This window comes from Dermacentor andersoni, chromosome 1, assembly GCF_023375885.2.
Source record: "Dermacentor andersoni chromosome 1, qqDerAnde1_hic_scaffold, whole genome shotgun sequence".
Lineage (NCBI taxonomy): Eukaryota > Metazoa > Arthropoda > Arachnida > Ixodida > Ixodidae > Dermacentor > Dermacentor andersoni.
The window spans coordinates 152,856,735-152,876,889 of NC_092814.1; the positions used below are offsets into that span (position 1 = coordinate 152,856,735).

General features: G+C 46.0%; 1 protein-coding gene across 1 annotated transcript in view; it reads right to left on the minus strand.

Moving 5' to 3' along the window:
• Galphao (G protein alpha o subunit) overlaps window positions 1-14,913 on the minus strand; it is a 151,252-nt gene extending 136,339 nt beyond the window's left edge. The window contains exons 1-2 of the mRNA XM_050194390.3: window positions 14,594-14,913; window positions 14,271-14,313 (exon numbers count right to left, since the gene is read on the minus strand). Of these exons, the coding sequence (XP_050050347.1) occupies window positions 14,271-14,313; window positions 14,594-14,711 (161 nt within the window). The 5' untranslated portion in view covers window positions 14,712-14,913. The remainder of the gene's footprint in view (window positions 1-14,270; window positions 14,314-14,593) is intronic.
• Window positions 14,914-20,155: the final 5,242 nt, after the last annotated feature.

Below are 20,155 nucleotides of genomic sequence, written 5' to 3' on the forward strand. Positions count from 1 at the left end.
AAATCTTTCTTTTTCTTCAATGTCGTTTGACCAAATGAACGCTAAAAAAAAATCTCCCGTTATGTGTAACATTCGGTGCACGTAATTCTTTCCTGTGTTATATTTGCATATGCGAGAAACATCTTAGGCAAATGATTTTTCGGGGGAAATACTCGAGCTAGGCCAAGTTTCTGGGAGGTAATCATTAGGTTCTGCACGGAAGCAACGAGGCTGTTGGACAGTTACGTGTATGACGAAAAAAAGAAATCAGAACTTGCCAACTTTGTATGCAAATGCTTCTCCACGTTAGGATGGAACGGCGGATGGCCTCCATAGGAAACAATTCATAGGAATCGCGTGAGAATTCTTCACGTTGCGTGCATCCTCGGGAATATAAAACGAGAGCTACATGCATGAACGACCATTATCAATGCATTTCTCACCTTTTGCTTTATTTTTTTTTTCATAGATGTTCATTGTGAACAGCTTCCAGCCGCACAGCAATTCATATACAGTAGAACGACGATAGAAGCGCACTATTGTCTTTCGCGACCCGTTGCAGATTCGAGCAGTTGTAGGCGCTGACTGAACAGTCGGCTATCACTTTGATAATCTCTTTTTACTGAATATCTTACGCGGAGTTGAAAGTGACAAGGCAAAGCACGCTACTTGAGTGAGGCAAAGCCTCCTTTGTGTGAGAAGGAAACAAGTATGAAATTATGCCAATTGCATTATGCGCCTCACGCTTACGAAACTTCGTCGCGCTGGCTTTTCTCTTCGTGCTGATCATACACGCATTCCTAGGAAAAAGCCTTCTTGCGGAACGGATTTATGTGAACTTTCTAAGCGTCATATAAATTTTCGCTTTTACCTTCCTTCTGCCTTCCCGTCAGATTTCAATTCTAAATGAACTCATTACTTTTTTTCTAATTTTTCTTTTTAATCGGTACAGCGCATTTGGAAAATGCCAATCAGTAATCAAAACTCGGCTGATGGGAAAGCCAAAGAGCAGGATACAGAAAACACGATAGTAACAAGCAACGCTGGATGCGTCGTAACTGTTTTGGCCCCACCCCATCGTTGACAAAGTTGATAGCGCTCTCAAACTACAAACAAAGAAGCGCCGGACATCTGATGCACGTAGGCTAATAAAAGCCTTCTGACACGCATACACGAAGTTTTCCTGAAAGGAGTGCGCGTCTATATAACATCGCTGCCAACTTGATGGCCGGCCGTGAGGGCGCGAAAGCCGTGAGTCTTCGACCCTGGTTCGCATGTCCGACACAGGCGCGACGTCGCTGGTCAGACATTGACCGTCTCCTAGGCTACAGAATGACGCCCGGCAAATGGGCCTACACGAATCTTCGGCATCATTCCAGCTCCATGGCAACAATCATCGCTCGCGCGCTGCTGTCGGCGTCGCGCAACGGCCCGTGCGCTCATGGGTGATGGGAGCTGGGTGGAACCGATCACCCGAACGACACTTTGCCGAGGCCTGTTGTACGGAGAGTAGCGCGTGCGCCAACAATGGCTGACTGCTCAGACACACTTGAATCATGTTGAGCACTGAGACACATGAACCGAGCGCTGTCCATGGCCTCGAAAGTGCTTTTTCTTCTTGCGCCAATGTTCAGGTGTCTGCTTTTCACACACCGAAGTTTCTATTTACACTTTCAAGCTCAGCGTTGGAAATTTAGACTGCACCATTTCTCAAGCACATTTTATCTCTAGTATGTATGTATGTATGTATGTATGTATGTATGTATGTATGTATGTATGTATGTATGTATGTATGTATGTATGTATGTATGTATGTATGTATGTATGTATGTATGTATGCACGTATGTACGTATGCATGTATGTATGTATGTATGTATGTATGTATGTATGTATGTATGTAATGTCTTGTCTTTATAAAATTTAAGTCAACGACTGCCATAATTAACTTCAACCTGATTTTCTTCTTTTATTTGCGCTGAAATCCATCCCTGTCCTAAATGCGTATATTTTGAAACGCTTGGCCTCAGTAGGTCTATTCTCACTGCGTGATTATGTTTCCCTTTGGAGAAGCGGTGTAATCATTGCTGAATGGAAATCGTCTGCGGCAATACCAATTTTAAAGCCCGGGCGCCCTGCAAGACACCTCAAGGCCTACCGGACAATATCCCTAACTTAAAAAATCATCAAGTTAATGGAGCGAATGGTCTTGCAGATGTCAGGCACTTTTTTCCCTGAAGTAATTAGTGGCTTTCGTCACCGCCATTCAGCTCTGGACAGCATTTCAGACCTTGTCTCAGCACATGAATTCGCTAAAGGAAACAAGCATACCCGCCGTGGTTGCTCAGTGGCTATGGTGTTGGGCTGCTGAGCACGAGGTCGCGGGATCGAATCCCGGCCATGGCGGCCGCATTTCGATGGGGGCGGAATGCGAAAACACCCGTGTACTTAGATTTAGGTGCACGTTAAAGAAACCCAGGTGGTCGAAATTTCCGGAGTCCCCCACTACGGCGTGCCTCATAATCAGAAAGTGGTTTTGGCACGTAAAACCCCATAATTTAAGAGGAAACAAGCATTCCACCTACATGCTCTTCCTAGACATGCAACAAGCTTTCAAGTCGGCTTCGCCTTACGCGATTATTTTCGATCGTGCAACCGCGGGAATTTCGGTTCATCTGCTCCACTTTGTGCGCAATTTTTTATCGGAGCGCCGAATGAAAGTGCGTGTCGGAGGAGTAACAAGTGAATCCCGCACTGTGAACTGTGGTGTCCCACAGGGCAGCGTCTTATAATCGTTTCTGTTTAACACTGTACTCGCCGCGCTTCCAAGTCGCTTGCCACGGGACAGTGACTTCCCTGTGGGCATAGATATCCACGCAGATGACATTGCTCTGTGGATAAGCGTCCCTTCGCACCTTGGTCCGGGCTTCGTGCAAGCTTGGAAAGAGCTCTGAACGCGACCTCGGAGTAGTTGGGTGAAGTTTGTCTGCACATATCACCTTCTAAGTCGGCTGAAATAGATTCATACGTAGGTACCTTCACGCGTAGGCATCGCCGAAAATGAAGAGGCTGATCGGCTGGCTTCAGCGTGCGCTCATAACAAATGTGTCTGTCCTGAAATTCTCTGCAAGCTTGATGACGACCTGCAGTGACCAGCCCTACAGTGTGTGACCTGTACTGTTTGTTCTACTTTATTCTTATAGATTTGTCATTTCGCTCTTTCTTTCCTGTTCCCTCTCCTTCTTCCTATCTTCCATTTCTATGTTTCTGTCTCCTCCTTTCTGAAGAGTAGGCAGGCGTTGTGCCCCTTCCGGTGGCAGTTGCCAGCCTGCCCCTCACTTTCCGTTTCCTGTCGAATGTATATATGCTTTCAATAATAATAATAATAATAATAATAATAATAATAATAATAATAATAATAATAATAATAATAATAATAATAACAGCTACAAATTAAATGCTGTAATATATTCTTTCGACCGCCTTCAGCACAGCATTCCGATTCGAGGATTAAAAGATGTTTGAAATCCTATTCTTGTTCGGATGTGGATGCCAGATTCATTAAGGAGCGGAATGTAGGAAGGTGCAGACGTTTGGAATTTCTGCCTTGCTCACTACTGCATCCTTCATATCCTAGCTGTGGCTTTGAGCGACGAGCATTCTTTCTCATTATTTTTTTTTTCATTCAAGTCGTAGGCTCGGAGGAACATTTCAAGTGGCTTGCGTTTACCTCGTAAGTTATCGAACGACAAGGAGACCAGCCGCGAAGATGTGCTCGTCATACGGGTGCATCACTGGCCTCCGGCCCTCTTTGCATTCGCCGTTGGTTGTCATTCGTCGCTGCTGTTTCACAGCTGTCGTCATGAGTGAAGTTCGAGGAGCACAATTCAGGCCCCCCCCATCCCTAACGCCCGCTTCTTGTCAACAAGGAGGTCTGACACGAGTGACGCGTTAGCGTTCACAGCCGGCGACACTTTTTACCGTCAAAAACATGCTTGCCGAGAGCGTGGGAAGGCGCGCAAAAAGAAGACGATTCGTCGCGGAACCATTAGGCCTTTGGTGCGAGAGTTTCTGATGTATATACGTCAAATTTCTATAAAATGATCTAGAAGGACGCGTAAAAAGGCACTTGGACATCGTAAACTAGAGTAATAATTGCGCACGACGTTGTTCTTAGTGCCTAAGCGCATTAACAGTGCGAGGTCCGGCGAAGCCTCGAACCATTTCGCCCACACAGGGTGAGTCATCAGTCGGCCTTTATCGCCGATCGTGAATCCAGACAATCGATTCTAGGTGGCGAGCCTACATTAACGTATACATTGCGCGTTATTGACAAACCTCGTCCCTCCTGTGTGTATTTATGACTGGAACTTGGGTTTCCATCGTTAGGCTTCGCATCAATATCAGTTCATTCACAAACGCACGCACACACAGATACAGGCACACACGCACACACACACGCATACAAACTCCAGCCGTCTTTTACTATTTTTCATCGCAGGTTCATTTGCTTTTTCCGTATGCTAGCTTTAAAGGGACTCTAAAGAAAAAAATTATGCCGTCTGTACTAGTAAGTTACTCTTGTAAAACATCAAAAAGCTGCTCTTATAATACTGTGAGAAGAAGTCTTGGGTAAATGAGGCAAAAACAAATTTTCTATTTAATAATCAACCTTTTACAGCTTTAAAAGAATATTATTTATCAGTCTAAACTAACTTAGTGCTTATCTTTAGTGCGCATTTAAATCTCGAGGGATTCGACAGAGTGACTACACAATAATTAATCTCTATGTGGGTACTTCGACATCATAACAGAACATGCGCAGTAGTACCTGCGCCATTTCCAGGTGCTACAGACGAGTAGTCGCCATGGACAGTTTTTATCTAAAATCACCGCCGTTCAGAGAATCGTACACCCTCATATGGATTCGAACAGCAGTGCTGCAGCGCTTTCAAGTACCGTATATCTTCGTTGTTATTTCATTCTTTGCTGTTCGATATAGTTCCATGGCTGGCTGCCTCTCCATCGCACCATTATGCACTGTGCTGTTTACCGCGGCCTGAGTTATTCTCCCGCCATCCACGCGTCTGATTACCTAATAGTTGCTGAATAGTTTCGCTGTGCATTTGCCCATTTCCTACACCGTGAGTGAATATTTTTCAAAAGGTGCGGACGTTTCCCCCATATTTTTTCAAAACCCCTAATTAGAATGAGAGACATGATTCTGTTGCCCAATGTGGATGATTGCCGAGATCTCTCGCACCCGTTTCCGAGCATACGTATATTCTGGAAGATTTCTACCGAAAAGCTGAGCGCTGCTAGTTATAGTTGACATGCTATCTTATATTGAATGTTATCTACTGCTACACCATCTACGGTTTCTTCGTCTGACTGGTACAAAGTCCCATTAACATGCACATTTTGCAATACCATCATGAGCGGCGTGTACGGCTCCAACTTGAGCGTCAGCCATCCCTTAATGTTACGCCCACGTTGAACGTTGCTGCAAGCCCATTCCGCAGTTGTGATGATACCGAAGATGATGACATTAGCTTCAACTTTGAGAAAGTGGGTGGCGACAAATCTCACCAACCTACTTCTTTTGACTTTCTGATGTGTCTATGTAATTAAATACCTTCTTACCTTAAGCTGTATTTACTGCCATTTTACTGTCGCTTAGAATCAAAATATATACAACGTGGAGTACCGTTTTTAAATATCTTTATCTCCCTATAACACGTGCAACCTATCACATACGCAGATTACGCAGTGAAGCGTAATGTGGCACAAATATAAAGCTATGCAAACGAACACGTTCCAATATAAGACACTGACCCGCTTTACGAATGGACCGGAAGACAGTGCATCGTGCCGATAATAAACGCGGCATGAGAAAATTTCCGATTGCGCATGGCATTTGCACTAAGTGATGCACCTCCGACCGGACCCGTAGACTGTTGCGGTATTAATTGCGATGTAGATCGTTGTTATAACTTTCCATTTCTCTTTTTTTTTTGTATATACCTGTCAGTAGAGGAAATTTTAAAAGGAGAATGTTTGGCTGGCAGGAGGTAAGAACTTCGCCAGTAAACACCTGTTGACTTGTAGTCGCCTCGGCAGTGGAGCTATAATCAGGAATTAACCAATGTATCGAATTATCTTAATATACGCATGGCAAGTATCGTATCGGATACAATTAATCCGCGTGTATCTTGTATTTGTATCTATAATACTTATCGCCTCAGAATCTTGTATCCGTACCATGATACATTATCAAAGTATATTTGCCCAGCCCTGGTATGATGTAAATGTCGTAAAATAATGCAACATTGACTAAAATCCTAACTTTGTGAAGTCTCTTGCGATGCAGGCGTAAATGAAGGTTTCTATCACTACTGAGTCGATTTCGCTCTGTTTATCAGTTGGAAAAACACTTCGTTTTACATACGGCAGCCAACGTAAGTTTGTCATCCTCAGCACATGTTAGATCACGTCCACATCACACGTCCTCCTTTCCGATTCCAGCTGTTCAAATGAAGAAGCTATAAAAGGCCGCCGAATTCGAACCTTTGATTCACAGGTGGTTTACGTTGGTAGCTAAACCCCAGTTTGGTTTTTACAGCGACTCATTTCTTATGGCTTGTTTTTATCCTTTGGCCCCACGCCTTTGGTAACCAAATGCGCAGCTCGAAGCGAGGATATAGAAAGAGTTTGCGCTGTTATCAGTGTTACTGAGATTCTGCTTTAATGGCCCTTTATGATGCTTACTAAACCCACTTTAAACATTGTGCGTAAGTGACGTGTTTAGAGCCTATGTACGTTGCAATCTCGGATAAGCTGCGCGCGCACTTTCGCCTCCATTAGGATCATTTTTATGTACTGTTGTCTTGCTGTCTCCCACTTGTGGTCTTTTAAAATCAATAACGCTATTTACAATATTGAACGTAGAAATCAGCTTTGCGGTTACTTCAATATTGAAACTTTGAAATATACGCTAGCATACAATTATTTATACCCACTGTTCGTGCTTAGCAGCTGTTGAAGAGACATTTCGAAAGCTTCCGCGCAGGCACTTGAAGCAGCTAAGGATGTTGCGTGAGATTGCTGATATTGTGCAACGACTAACGAACGGGCACGTCTAGAGTTGGACGTGCTGATACTAACTCCCGCTGCAAAACTTACAGTTTACATATTGCACTTGATGCCACTCACAGTGCTGTGAACTGCAAGTGCCATAAGCGCCAGGTTGCTATTCTTCACACAAGCCACGCATGTTCTTCCTCTATAGAATAGTCGTGTGCGGAACCATCAATGAGCAATACACACTCACATCGCATTTCCATCAGGTGAACACTATGCATGGCCTGCCAATCTTATCACAAAACATGGGATTTTGTTCGACTTAAGCAAAAGGTCATGCTCTGGAGTATGTTGCTCTAAGCTTTGAGTACATTAGGCCGAAGGCAGTAGGAACACCATCGAGATGCTATTTGCTACTGTAATGCGTGGGCGAGAAACATGTCGGCAGGCCTCTGCCAGGCGAGACCCACCTGGCCAGATCTTAACGCCATCGCCGCCACGACCATCACCACACATGCCAGCCGGGAACAGGTGAGATACCAAACAACTTTGCGAAACGCCGCAGATACATGTGCATGCGGCATCTTCTGCCTTTTTTTATATTTGTGTGCGCGTATGCGCGCGCGCGTGTGTGTGTGTGTGTGTGTGTGCGTATGCGCGCGCGTGTGTGTGTGTGTGTGTAAAACCAATTAAGATTGTTTCTATATGTTGTTATCAGGTATTGCACTGCACAAGACATAGCTGCGATATGCACGTTATTCTATCACCTTAGGCTGCTTTGATGAGTTTCCGTTGATGTGTAGCAAACTGAATGTTTGACTTCGAATCTCATTTCTCGCTCTTTCGCGTGATACAAGATAATGAATTAGTGCTCTTTAATTCGGTTGAATGCCTGCTGCTCACCATCAGATATTGTATATTACTTCGTTCTGGTGATCAAGGTGCCTTGTTGTTTAAACCTTCGGTGTTGATTTTAGTATCTGTGATTTACATGACGCTGTCAGCGTACGTCTCGACCACTTTCAAGGAGAATGTTGAGCTTCTACTTCTTCTCTAATGGACTTAGTTTACATGCATCAACCTCCGTTCAAGGATAAGTATTGTCTCTCTTTTTCTTGGCGCAGAGACATTGCCAGGGGAGCTATAAAGTAAAACTATTCCAAACTTTTCTATTCCAATTCTGCTATCAACCCACCGCGATTGGTGAAAAACTTTTTCGGACCACCCCCACTTCACCTGTCTCTCACGCGACATCAGGGAAACCGCGATAGCTCCCCATCTGATATGACATGTACATACTGATTATGCATACTTTGACCAAACAAAACAAAAAGTTATTTCTGGTTCGACGCCTTTTAGCCATTAGCCCTCGGCTATTCGTCATAAGTTTTCGGGCTGCACCCACTTCACCTGCCTCTCACGCGACGTCACGAAACCGCCAAAACTTACCGCGTCAAAGTGACGCGTACGCGTTTAAGATGCATTAATATGCCGAACAAAACTGAATTTTCTTCTGAATAGCCGCAGACTGCCCCGTTTCGAAAGGAATAAAAGATGGCTGCCGCCGATCGCTCCGGCACTGGCTACTCGCCTCTGCCGGAGAGCATGGGTTTATTTGCTTGTAATCAAACTTTTTGTCTGGCCGTGTAACGTTTTCGATAACTTTCGGCACGTTTACGACCTCGTTCTGCCAACTCTTCTTTGGTGAGGATCCGTTTTAGCGTCATTCCTAAGCTTCCGTTGCATGCCGCCGCGATTGTCGACGAGCCACCGCAAGCTAAGTAAGATAAAGCTGACCAATCGCAGACGCTGGCACCACCCTCTTCATCCGGTTATCGATATTCAGTGCAGTGGCTCGGCACCATCGAATTTCTCTCCACTTGAGCATGCTCCTCACCTCTTGTGAGCCAATTAGATAAGACAAGCCGCGCAGTGCAGGAAATGTTATTCGTTTTTCAAGGAAACAAAAATGACCTCCTATGAACGAGGGGAGCATTTCATTGGTTTGTTCAGACAACCCTCAGGATGACTTCACGATGCTTGCGTCGGCGGTTACGCAGATTTGACGTCACGAGATCGGAATAAAAACACATTGGAATAGTTTTACGTTATACGGCCCCAGTATTAGTTACGGAGCTTGGCTTGCACAGGATAGGCTGGGAGGCAGTATGTCATTATGGCAGTGCGCTGAGGCGAAGAAGAGGTCAGTGCCACCAAGCCGATCCGCGCCCACATTCGCAACGTGATGCGCTTTGCAATCGTATGTTCCACGGACATTAAGGATTCTCATAGCTTAAACATACCACTTCGTCTTAGTCATAATTTCTTTATCATCATTTGAAAATGGAGTCCTGCACAGTTATCACCATGGTATACAAACTGCATTAGGACTAATTAAAGAAAGATAAATTGCGCGTCTTAATTAAATAAAGCAGTTCAGCGTCAATTCGAACCAGGTGCGATGTTTCAACAAGACCTGCAAAGCGCGTGGAGTAGCGTACACATGAAGCGGTATTCTCGGTCCCTTTCCCACCTCTGTCCATGAGGCATCTTACGTAGGCCTATTCCGTGAGAATCTTCACCAGAAAGAAACTTCGTCCAAATAACAGGACTCTATTACCAAAGAAGCCTTGTAGTAGGCCGCCGGTTCTTCTCCGGGTTGCGGTACTGCCCTGCATGCACCCGTTCAAGCGAGGACTGCATCACACGCCTCTTGTCATTTTCATCACTTTAAAGCAGTGGACAGACGACTTATGGTGGAGAAAAGGCGGTGTGCGGGAGCCCAAGCGAGATCGGGCGAAATGCGGAAACCCCAGCCACATTGGCATTCAGCGCTAATTTTGCTGCGCGCCCTTCCCTACTCTCTTCCCTGTCCCTCCAGCGGGGATGCGATCGCCATAGCTTGCTGTCGATTAAAGTGCTAGGCCTTTCACGATTCTCAGCAACGGCTTTTGCGTATTTGAACTTATGGCACTAGTAACCACAAAGATGGGGACAAAGTCATTGAGCTGCGAAAGGCGACGCTCCTGCCAAACATCTACTACAATTAGGGCACTCGGCGACGCAACGCAAGTTGCAACGTTCATTCATTATTACATTCCTCTTCCTGCTGAAGTCTGGAGAACTATGCTTTTCCGACTCCTACTTATGTCGATCTTTCTTTACGACTCACACTATAGCTGCTTCGCCATCGTGACTGGAAGTAAACCCTTTCCAAGATGATCCGAACGTAATACTCAAGTAAACGCAAGGTGCTTACTGGTTTCCGTTCTTCGCACACTTGGCAGCTCGCATTTAGATTTACGACAAGCGGATTCTGTGATTCATGAGGTGTGCGTACGTGTGTGTCTGCGTGTGTTTATTTTCAATTACTGCACCTTTTCCGTAAAGGCATGTCACAGATGCGAGGCACGCTTCTTCAAATATAACGTGAACGTATATGCGCTATGGAATGGGGCGGGCTATGCTGACAGACACAACTAGACATATAAAGCAGGAGATGTTCTATACGCAGGGCTCACTGTGTACAGTTGCTCGTAATAAACGAGTAAAGCTTTGCCTTGAAGTTATGTGCATGAGATGCCCCGCGTGTAGTTGGTTGTAGTAGACGTGTCAATATATAGCTCATGTAATGTAGACTCTGCCATTAATGCTCATTATGAGCTGCTCATTTCAATCGCCATGTAACTACTCTACTGAAAAAAACCCGGGTTCGATATTCGATAATCCGATATGAAACATATAGGATCCTATACAAAAACCCGTTTTCCCTATATGTCATATGATGTTATTGGATATAGGAGTTATGGGGCATATGGATTTTTCAATAGGGTAGCGTGTACTCCGTTAACCCTTCCCTCTATCGAGATCCTCATACTTCGCACCTTTGAGATGAAAACCAGTTTCGTGCTCTTTTTTTCTTCTCCCGTATCTACAAAGCATACAGAATTAAGATAGAATCATGGTCTTTCTTTGACAGGTCTTTCCCCTTCCTGTCACTAAGACATATTCCCCTTCCTGTCACTTTCTATTTGTTATCTCTGTGTCTCTATATATGTATGTGTGCTTATTGGTGTGCAAGACATAAAAAGAAGACTAAATTTGGCTTCAATTTTCTACAAATAAAATATGACAAAAATGACCTGCCAGTGGCACAGGTGCAGGTCATAGTGGCGGTTATGAGTGTAGGCATGGCACAGTAAGAACCACCCTTTGATGGAGAATGCGGAGAGTGTGTCCACCCAAAAAGCCGTAAATGCAAAGCTACCGGATCTGCAATCTCGGCAGGATAGTGTCTCTAGACGAATGTCACAATCACAAGCGAAAGTTTTCTCGCGTTTCTACATTAGCGCTGCAAGCACCGAGTCTGCTTCGCTTCTGTTTTTCGAGAGTCGAGACCCTTCGTGATCTTTGATGAATGCTGCAGCACACATATGAGAATTAAGATGAGTTTAGTAAAACGATAAGAAGATGTAAATATACATGTGTATCCACTGGTAAGCTTCACCAGCACGGGCTTTGTGTGCACTGTCAGTGCAGACAAAACGCGCTTTCCAGTGAACTACACGAGGTATGAAAAACCGAAACCACTGACAGCGTATGCGCACACATACCACAGTTGGCTAGAAGCACTGCTTCGTTAGAAAGGTTATTGAGTACAAAAATTACAACTTGGAATTCGCGAAGCCATTTTGTGAAAGCAAATGTTTCGCTCTAACAAAGTGGACTCTTTTTTTGTTGTTATTTCCTTAGGTTGATTGCATATTTAACAATAAGACAGGTAGACATTCAAACCTAAATCGTTATTGACCAATTTCTGAGCAATAAACCCGCAAGCTGTTGAGGAAAACCTTGTGATTATGTTTCCCTACTCCTCGGCGTAGTAGTACATCGGAAAAGATACGGAACCCACGTGGCTTGTGTCATGAGAAGATGCTGTCAGAAAAGCTGCACTCAATTTCAGTAGTCATATACGAAAGTACCGCACGTGTCGAGCGTTCCCCAACAACAATGATGTGGAGACGCTTTCTCTGTAGCAAAACACCCCTTATAGGAAAGCTTTTTAAAGCTGGAACGCCACAATGCTTTTAGCTCATTCATTTCCACGGCATTATTTCTTTGTTTTTATCAGCCATGTTCTTGCATAGAAGTGGCTACTACAAAAATTGCCTTGGTCTCAGGCGCTCCTTAACACCAGGCTTCTCATTTCCATTGTTTTGTCAATGTGCGCACGGCGGCACGCTATAATGAGGTCGAGTTTGTTTTCATAGAGTCACTTCTGCAGAATATGTGCTCGGAAACTGGACGAGCATGCACAAAACCCAAGCAGAGTAACAGCATGCAATTATCAACACATGCCATGCATGAAGTGTGTTATGTAGATATCTGATGCTACTTTAACCAGGAGCTTCCAAAGAGAGGGTCAGAACGACACATGACTCGAAACGGCCAGCAAGGTTCAATAATCTGGATTTACTGTAATATATTGTGGCAAGAAAAATGCAACATCAGCGTGTGTCAATGGTATCGAATGGCCGCCACGTTCAAGCCCCCTTTTATGTATGACATGTATGTATATATGTATGACAGGTCGCACACAGTAATATCACCTGAAAACAACTCGTGGTGCTAAAAAAAATGCGGTTTGTTCGCACTCTAAACATGTTGCTGACCGACATAATTGACAAAGTTCGCATGTCGTTGTGACAGCATCATTGGCCACTGATCAATAATGTCGTTTTTCCAGCATTGCATACGATTTTGAGGAATGGTTTGCTGTTTTTACTGTGGCCAACGGGGAAGGAACGTTAGTTGTTGACGGGAATACTTGAACGCTCGTAATATTGCCGGTGTATACACATATACGCATGCACGATAATATGGCAGTTTCTAGCGCCCTTGTGTGTGAAGTACAATAACGAGACTGCTTGTTCAACTTCCCCAATAATTGCGTAGCTCTATTGACAGCATTATGACTAATGGCCGTGTATGTGTGCGGTCGTCTAGCAGCGTGTCGCTGAGGGAACAACGTTGGAGCTTCATTTAATGCTTACGGGTTCGGTTAGGTGAGGAGTAGGATATAAAATAGATAATGCCTATAGAAATAGCCAGTCTGTGTACCGCGCTGGTTTTCCTTCGCCAGGAGGAGATCACCGCTGCAGAACAGCTATGCTGTCAACCGAAATGTGATACAGCGACTGCGACCTTTGGCGATCCTTTTTCCTTTCCTAATGAAAACATTTAACCACAGCTTCTACTACACATCACTTCCTTCTACCTGGAAACACGTGGGATGGGCGCTCGTTTCTCTCCGTTTCTCGGGTTGAATTCTATGCGGCGTACGCTTGCTCCATTCATTACGCAGGCTCAATAAGAATGCAACGCGCGAGTTCATTCCACGCTGCACACAAAGCTTTCACACCGCGCTTTACGGTTAGCCCCATTCGCTTTGAAACTGTCAGGCGCAGTAACCATGGTCCTCTAACGCCACTAACACTGTCACGCTATTGTTTACACCATGTCCCCGATGATATGTCATATGAAGCTGTCCCTTCCACAGTATTAATTAACACTTGCGCCCCGTGTGAACCGCCATCGCGGTGTATCCGCGGAAAAAGTGTTCGCGAGGCTGGAAATGCGTGCTAACAACGCAAAGCCACCTAGTAGCGGCAATAGCAGCATTACGCCTTGCAATTCTGATCTCCGAGAGCTACACGGGCAAGCTGTGAAAGGTCATGCGGCAGAGCCTACGCAGGTAAGGAGGGTGTCACGAAGAGCGCGGTCGGTACATGGCTAGCGTGTACACCAAGCATGCCACAGTGGCAACACGCCGCCGTCGGCCCCGGCTGGGGCTGCAGCCGAAGTGCAGCGTGCCCACGTCGCCGGGCCCCGGCTTCGGCTGCAGAGCACCAGCGGTGACCGGCGCGCGGGGTGGCAAGCGTGCAGGGTGTTGGGGCCGCATGCCTCGGAGCGCGGCCGCAGTGTAACACACACACAGTCCGCGTGCAGAGACAGCGCGTGTGGCTGGGCGAGGCCAGCACACGGGGCGCCATGCTCGGAGCGGAAGATGGCGGCGTCGTGTTTATCGATCATGTGGGGCCGCGTGCGTCACGAGAGAGAGAGGGATCCCGGGTCGGCCGCAGGGGAGGGCGGCCGGGCTCGACCGCCACGCGTCCCCGGCGGCCGCGTGCACAGACCGGCGGAGCCAACTCACTTCATTTGCTTGACGATGGTGCTCTTGCCGGACTCCCCCGCACCTGGAAAAAGGGGTTCGACGTGAGCGTGCGTCGACACAGGGCGTATCGGCGGCGCGCCGCCATGACTGCCCCACTGCCATAATGGACGCCATGACGTGCGTTAAGCCTAATCATGTTTGGACCCGGTGTCGGCAAACCCCTGGGGCCAGCCACGGCCCTTCGAGACGCACCAAGACAGAGCCATAGGGCACGGTCCGGGGCGGATCGGGGGGCCGCTGCGCGTGCACTCGGGGGAGAGCTGTGCTGCCGGGCAGCGCGGCAAGGTGGGGAAGCCACTCACCGAGAAGCAGAAGCTTGATATCTTTGGCGGCCTGGATGCCGTCCTCCTTGAGGTTTTTCTCGATCTGCTTGCTGCGGGCGAGCGCCGCCCGCTCCTCGGCACTCATAGCGCAGCCCATGGCTCAAGCTGCGGTCAGGGCTCCTAGGCGCGATCCCGCGGTGGGCGGCGCTGGGCAACACACGCCGCTGGACTCGCCGTAGAGCACAGGCGACGACAGCACCCTGAAGCCGGGCAGGCGGCTTTCCGCAGCTCTATGATAATGAGCGCTCGCACGGGCACAGCCGCCGCCAATCGACGCTCCGGACCCAGTTTACGGTCGCCTAGGCGACGCTCGAGCCCCAGCGTGACGTCAGCCTCAGCGCCATCTTGCGCCGGCGCCTCGCAGCGCCCGCTCGTGGCGCCGCTCATCGGAGCGGCTGCTTGGCGCCCGCGGCGGCGCGACCCGCGGTTTATAGAAGCTCGCTAGAGCACGCTGCCGGCGGGCGCTCCCCACAGAACGGCGCGGCGGCGCAGCGCCCGGCGCCGTATCGGAAACGTGTGCGGCGTCCCCGTGTCTTTCCAGCGGCGGTTACGCAAAAAATTTGCTCCACCGCCCAGAGGCTCGCCTTCGTAAACCGCGCTGTCATGTTCTCTAGCCTTTCGACATTTTAGAGATCGCCATATGTGTCTGACATTGTTGCTAGAGCTCACGGGCCGACTTCACGGACTTAAGATATGTACTCGGTGTTAAACACACCCAAGACAGGCGTTTTACAATAGGCTCGCCATCGACGTGGAAAATTATAACAATGTTGCCTCGTGTAGCATTGGGAAATGCTCCGATACAGAATGATTAGTTAGTATTTTTTTAAATGATCGGATATTAATTTGGCTGAAAGCATTGTTAGGTACAGGGTGGTGAAACCTGTATCCGGCTTGGAAAGTCTTAGTTTAATTAAGAATGCTATGTACACGTTCTGCAATAAGAAAGGATATCTCCGCAATAAACGTAAAATATAGCTAGTGAAATGAAAACCTCTGTTGAGTTAATTATTTATCCAATGGCAATTTATGTATTTATTGCTCACCGAGACGGCTGAAGATACTCCACCAGACGTCGCCCTGATTATATGCGCTAAAAGAAAAAATCAAAATAAAACTCATTAACTCAATGGCATTGTTACTTACTGCACGAAAAAAAAAAAAAAACAACGGGGGGGAGTATTCTAGCGTCAGGCACTTACCCTGACTTGTCAAAATAAACGCATTTGCGAATTTCTGATAATACATTTTATGATGATAATGAATAATTACACCTAAACTTCTTTCGCATTGTGTTTCCGGCTCTTTTTATTGTGTGATGAGCATAATATTACTTTCGTTCGGTCTCAAGTGATTAGTTGATTTTGTACCGTTCCTCTGTTTTGGGACATGAACATGTTTCCTTTATTTTCATGTTTCTTTCGCATTTCAAGTTCTGCTGCTCTCATATGTTCTGTATCATTCTACATTGACATTATACTTCTCGTTATATATTTTTGGTGGTCCCCCTTACCCAATGTCTGACTGCCGTCTTTTAAGGTACCTTTAAATGAATTACAAACAATTTCTCTTCGGAGGGCGCATCTCTCGTCCTAACGCATGTTTCGTAATTCTCTCAGGTTGGCAGTCTCCACTTTTTCTCTAGGGCAAAAAGCTTTACGTAAATGCATTGCAATCCTTCCTACTCGGTTTCTTTTTTATTGATATGGTGTAAGAAGATGTTGACGCGCAATTTAAGGCGCCGGCTACTTCTTAGCTCTTGAATGGGTCTAACCTCAAACATGTAGGGTTCAAGATTACATATCAGATACCTACCTACATACCTTTTCATACACGCACCAGAAATTGTCAAGCAACGTTTTCACAGTTAAACGACCACACAGTTTTGTAGAAGAAAGTCTCAAAAATACAATGATGCTGTCGCCTAATAATACAGTCTCTAGTCAGCCGGTGGCACATATATCGTGTAGATGCATTGTCATATATAGGCACAACAGAACAGGAAACATAACATAATCCGCAAACACATACGTCTATACAGCGCCATTGACATGAAAGGAACATTACAAGCGTTAATAACGGCCAACAATGCCGCTGTGTTCTTCATTTTTGGAAAGCTTACGTTGGTAGGTTAGACCTACTGCCACAATCAGTTGCTATCTTACCTGGCAAGTTGGCTTTGCGCGTAACACTTCTTCTCTGCAGAAAAGAAACATTTACAGGGCAGTAGTGCTCGCAAAGGTCCAGTAAGGCGGGCTGGACAGAGATACCTTGTAAATGTATCATGATATATGAACAAAATACTGTGTCGATAAGTATTAGACATATCGATACAAGATACAAGCGGATTAATTCTATCCGATACGATATTTCTCGTATGTATCTTAAGATCTTTCGACACATTATAGCTGCATTACAGAGGAAGCTGCAAGTTATCAGGTGCTTACTGGCGAATTTCTTATCTCCCGCCAGCCAGACATCCTTCTTTACAAATTTCCTCTACTGACACGTATACAAAGAGATCTTAGAGCGGCGCTCTCCAGAGCCCGTTACTGCGGCGAGTGTCGGCATTGTCCCACGTAACCGAGCGAATGAGCACAGCGAAAGATGAAAACTAACGCAGAGCGCAGCAGGGGATGAAAGATGCGAGGAGGAAAGCGGAGGAAGAGCTGCAGTGGAACCATGAGGCAGAACGCGGAGGAGGGTACGGTGAAAGTGTGAGAGGAGAAGTATAGTGCGACGACGGTGACTACGAGATGGCGCCAGACTAGTGCGCATAGTCTGGGAGGCCTGTCGGCGGCGGCTGCTGTGAATCGCGCCCACGCGCCACCCACGCACTGGCTCTCGCGATCTCCAGATTAGCGAGGCAGTAGCGCCGCACTTCGCTCCGTTTGCAACGTGCCACGGGAGACAGATTGTCCACGCCAGCCAATATATCGCAAAAATAAGACACGTATGCAGCTGCGCTCCAATTTCACATTATGAAGTATCGTAATCGTCCGTGATGGTTTTCCGAGGGCTAACAACGATCTATATGGCAATTAATTCCGCAGCAGTCTTCGGGGCCGTTCGGACATGCAGCAGTTAGCGCGAACCAGGACTAGGTTATCTTTATGCTATCTTACGATATGCTTTGGGTATCTTTTATCTGTATCGGGATACATTCAGCAAGACATGTATCAGTATCTGTATTTTCGATACATCATAAAAAGTGTCATGTATCTTAAGATAGAAGATACACTGATGGCTAAATTCACTAAAACACCCAGACTCACTGACAGCAGTTAAAATTTACTCTGCGGTGACACTTTTATGCTAATTTTTCTGATAACCAAATACGACTGAGAAAATCAAATATTGTGCGGCACTAGTATTATTTATTTATTTATTTATTTATTTATTTATTTATTTATTTATTTATTTACTTACTTATATACTCTCAAGGCCCGAGGGCATTACATAGAGGAGTGGCGAGTACACATGTAGTCGTTGGCAACCTCTTTGAATTTAATGGTGTCACAGATGGCAGCGATGGAGGCGGCAAGGTGGTTCAAGTTGTCGGCAGTACATGGTTGAAATGATTGAAAGTAAGATTTGGAGTTGCATGGTGGTACCTCCACCTTCATTCGGTGATCGATGCGAGGTGAAATGTAGGATGGGTGAAGGGACAACTCATCTTTAAGAACGGGATTAGTGTAGTAAATCTTATGAAAGAGGCATAAACGCATAAACGTATGGCGTAGTCAAAGGTCTGGCAAACCGAGATAGAGTTTCATTGATCATGCGCTTGCGTGACGTGCATAATTTGATAAAATGAAACGGGCGGCCTTGTTCTCAAGTGATTCTAGAAGATTTGCTAGATTAGCTTTACCAGGGTCCCAAATGGAGCAGGCATATTCGAGCTTGGGACGTATCAATGCATTATAAAGTTGTAATTTAATGCAGAGAGTCGCACTGGAAAAATTGCGACGTATCAAACCCAGCATGCGGTTGGCGTTATTAAATATGTATTGGAGATGTACGTTCCACGAGAGATTATTAGTGATATGTATACCAAGATATTTCTAAGATGTTACAGAGGCTAATGGTGTGTTATTGACGGTATAGTTGAGAGAAACAGAGCAAGAGGAAGTCTGTGGGACACGCATGATTTGACATATATTAATATTAGGCATCGTTAAAGAATCGGAGCACTAAGAAGATACGGCGGTAAGGTCGGATTGCAGGGCAGCAAGATCAGAGGCGTTACTGATGACGCGGTAAATTACGCAGTCATCGGCGAAAAGTTTTATAGAAGAAGTAAAGCCAAGAGCACACGTATACGCTTGCGAACGCGCGCATCACCAACCAACCACCATTCCTCGCGCCTCGCGAGGAATGGTGGTTTACATCCACAAAGACGCGCTTCCATGCGCGCCACAGTACGCGTTCACTGGGCTCACTCATAGACGCCTTGGAGGACGCCACTTCGTACTTGGTTATTGACAGTGTTCCGAAATCCTTCGATATCTATAAACGCAATTGTTACATCTTTAGAGCTGTTAGATCAGCGCTAAAAGGAAAGTTTAAGCACTTTCTTGCATGATATAAATCTGCTTCACTGAGAATTGAATATAGCACGCCGTAGCTCCGTAGCCAGGCGCACCGACGCGAGGCAGCCCAAGCGCGCGATACTTGAGAGCAGCTGTTCACAGAGATCGCGCGGCGTTTCGACGCGTACCAGCCGTGCCGCACTGTCTGCGCATGCGTGGGCGCGCGGTCACGAGCTTGCGTGCGTCCGCAAGCGTACGTGTGGTGTGGGCTTAACGAACTTGGGGAGGTCATCAATAAAAATTAGAAAGAGTAGTGGACCCAAAACAGACTGCTGAAATACACCAGACTGCACAAAAGTGATGGAAGCATTTGCACATTCCCTACACCGTGAGTGAATATTTTTCAAAAGGTGCGGACGTTTTCCCCATATTTTTTCAAAGCCTCTAATGAGAATGAGAAACATGATTCCGTTTTCGATTTCTCGCACCCGTTTCCGAGCATACGTATATTCTGGAAGCTTTCTACCGAAAAGCTGAGCGCTGCTAGTGATAGTTGACATGCTATTTTATATTGAACGTTACCTGCTGCTATATGATGTACCGTTTCTTCGTCTGACCGGTACAAAGTCCAATTAACATGCACATTTTGCAATAATATTACGAGCGGCGTGTATACCTCCAACTCCAGCTTTAGCCTTCACTTAAATTTATGCACACTTTGAACGTTGCTGCAAGCTTATTGTGCAATTATGATTATGTGTGTGTGCATGACATTCGGGAAACAAGATGTTAGGATCACAGAGAATTGATACTATATTGTGCAACATGATATCTTTACGAAAAGCGCTTTTCAAATACACTGTCGACATACCTTGTACATACTTTCTAGTGACAACGCCAAAAAATATAACGCAGACAAATTCCGAACATCTGCACCTGCCGCCATTACCTCTTTATAAGCCCCCAATACATAGAATCTAGCTAATACCGATTTTGAAAACGTATTCGG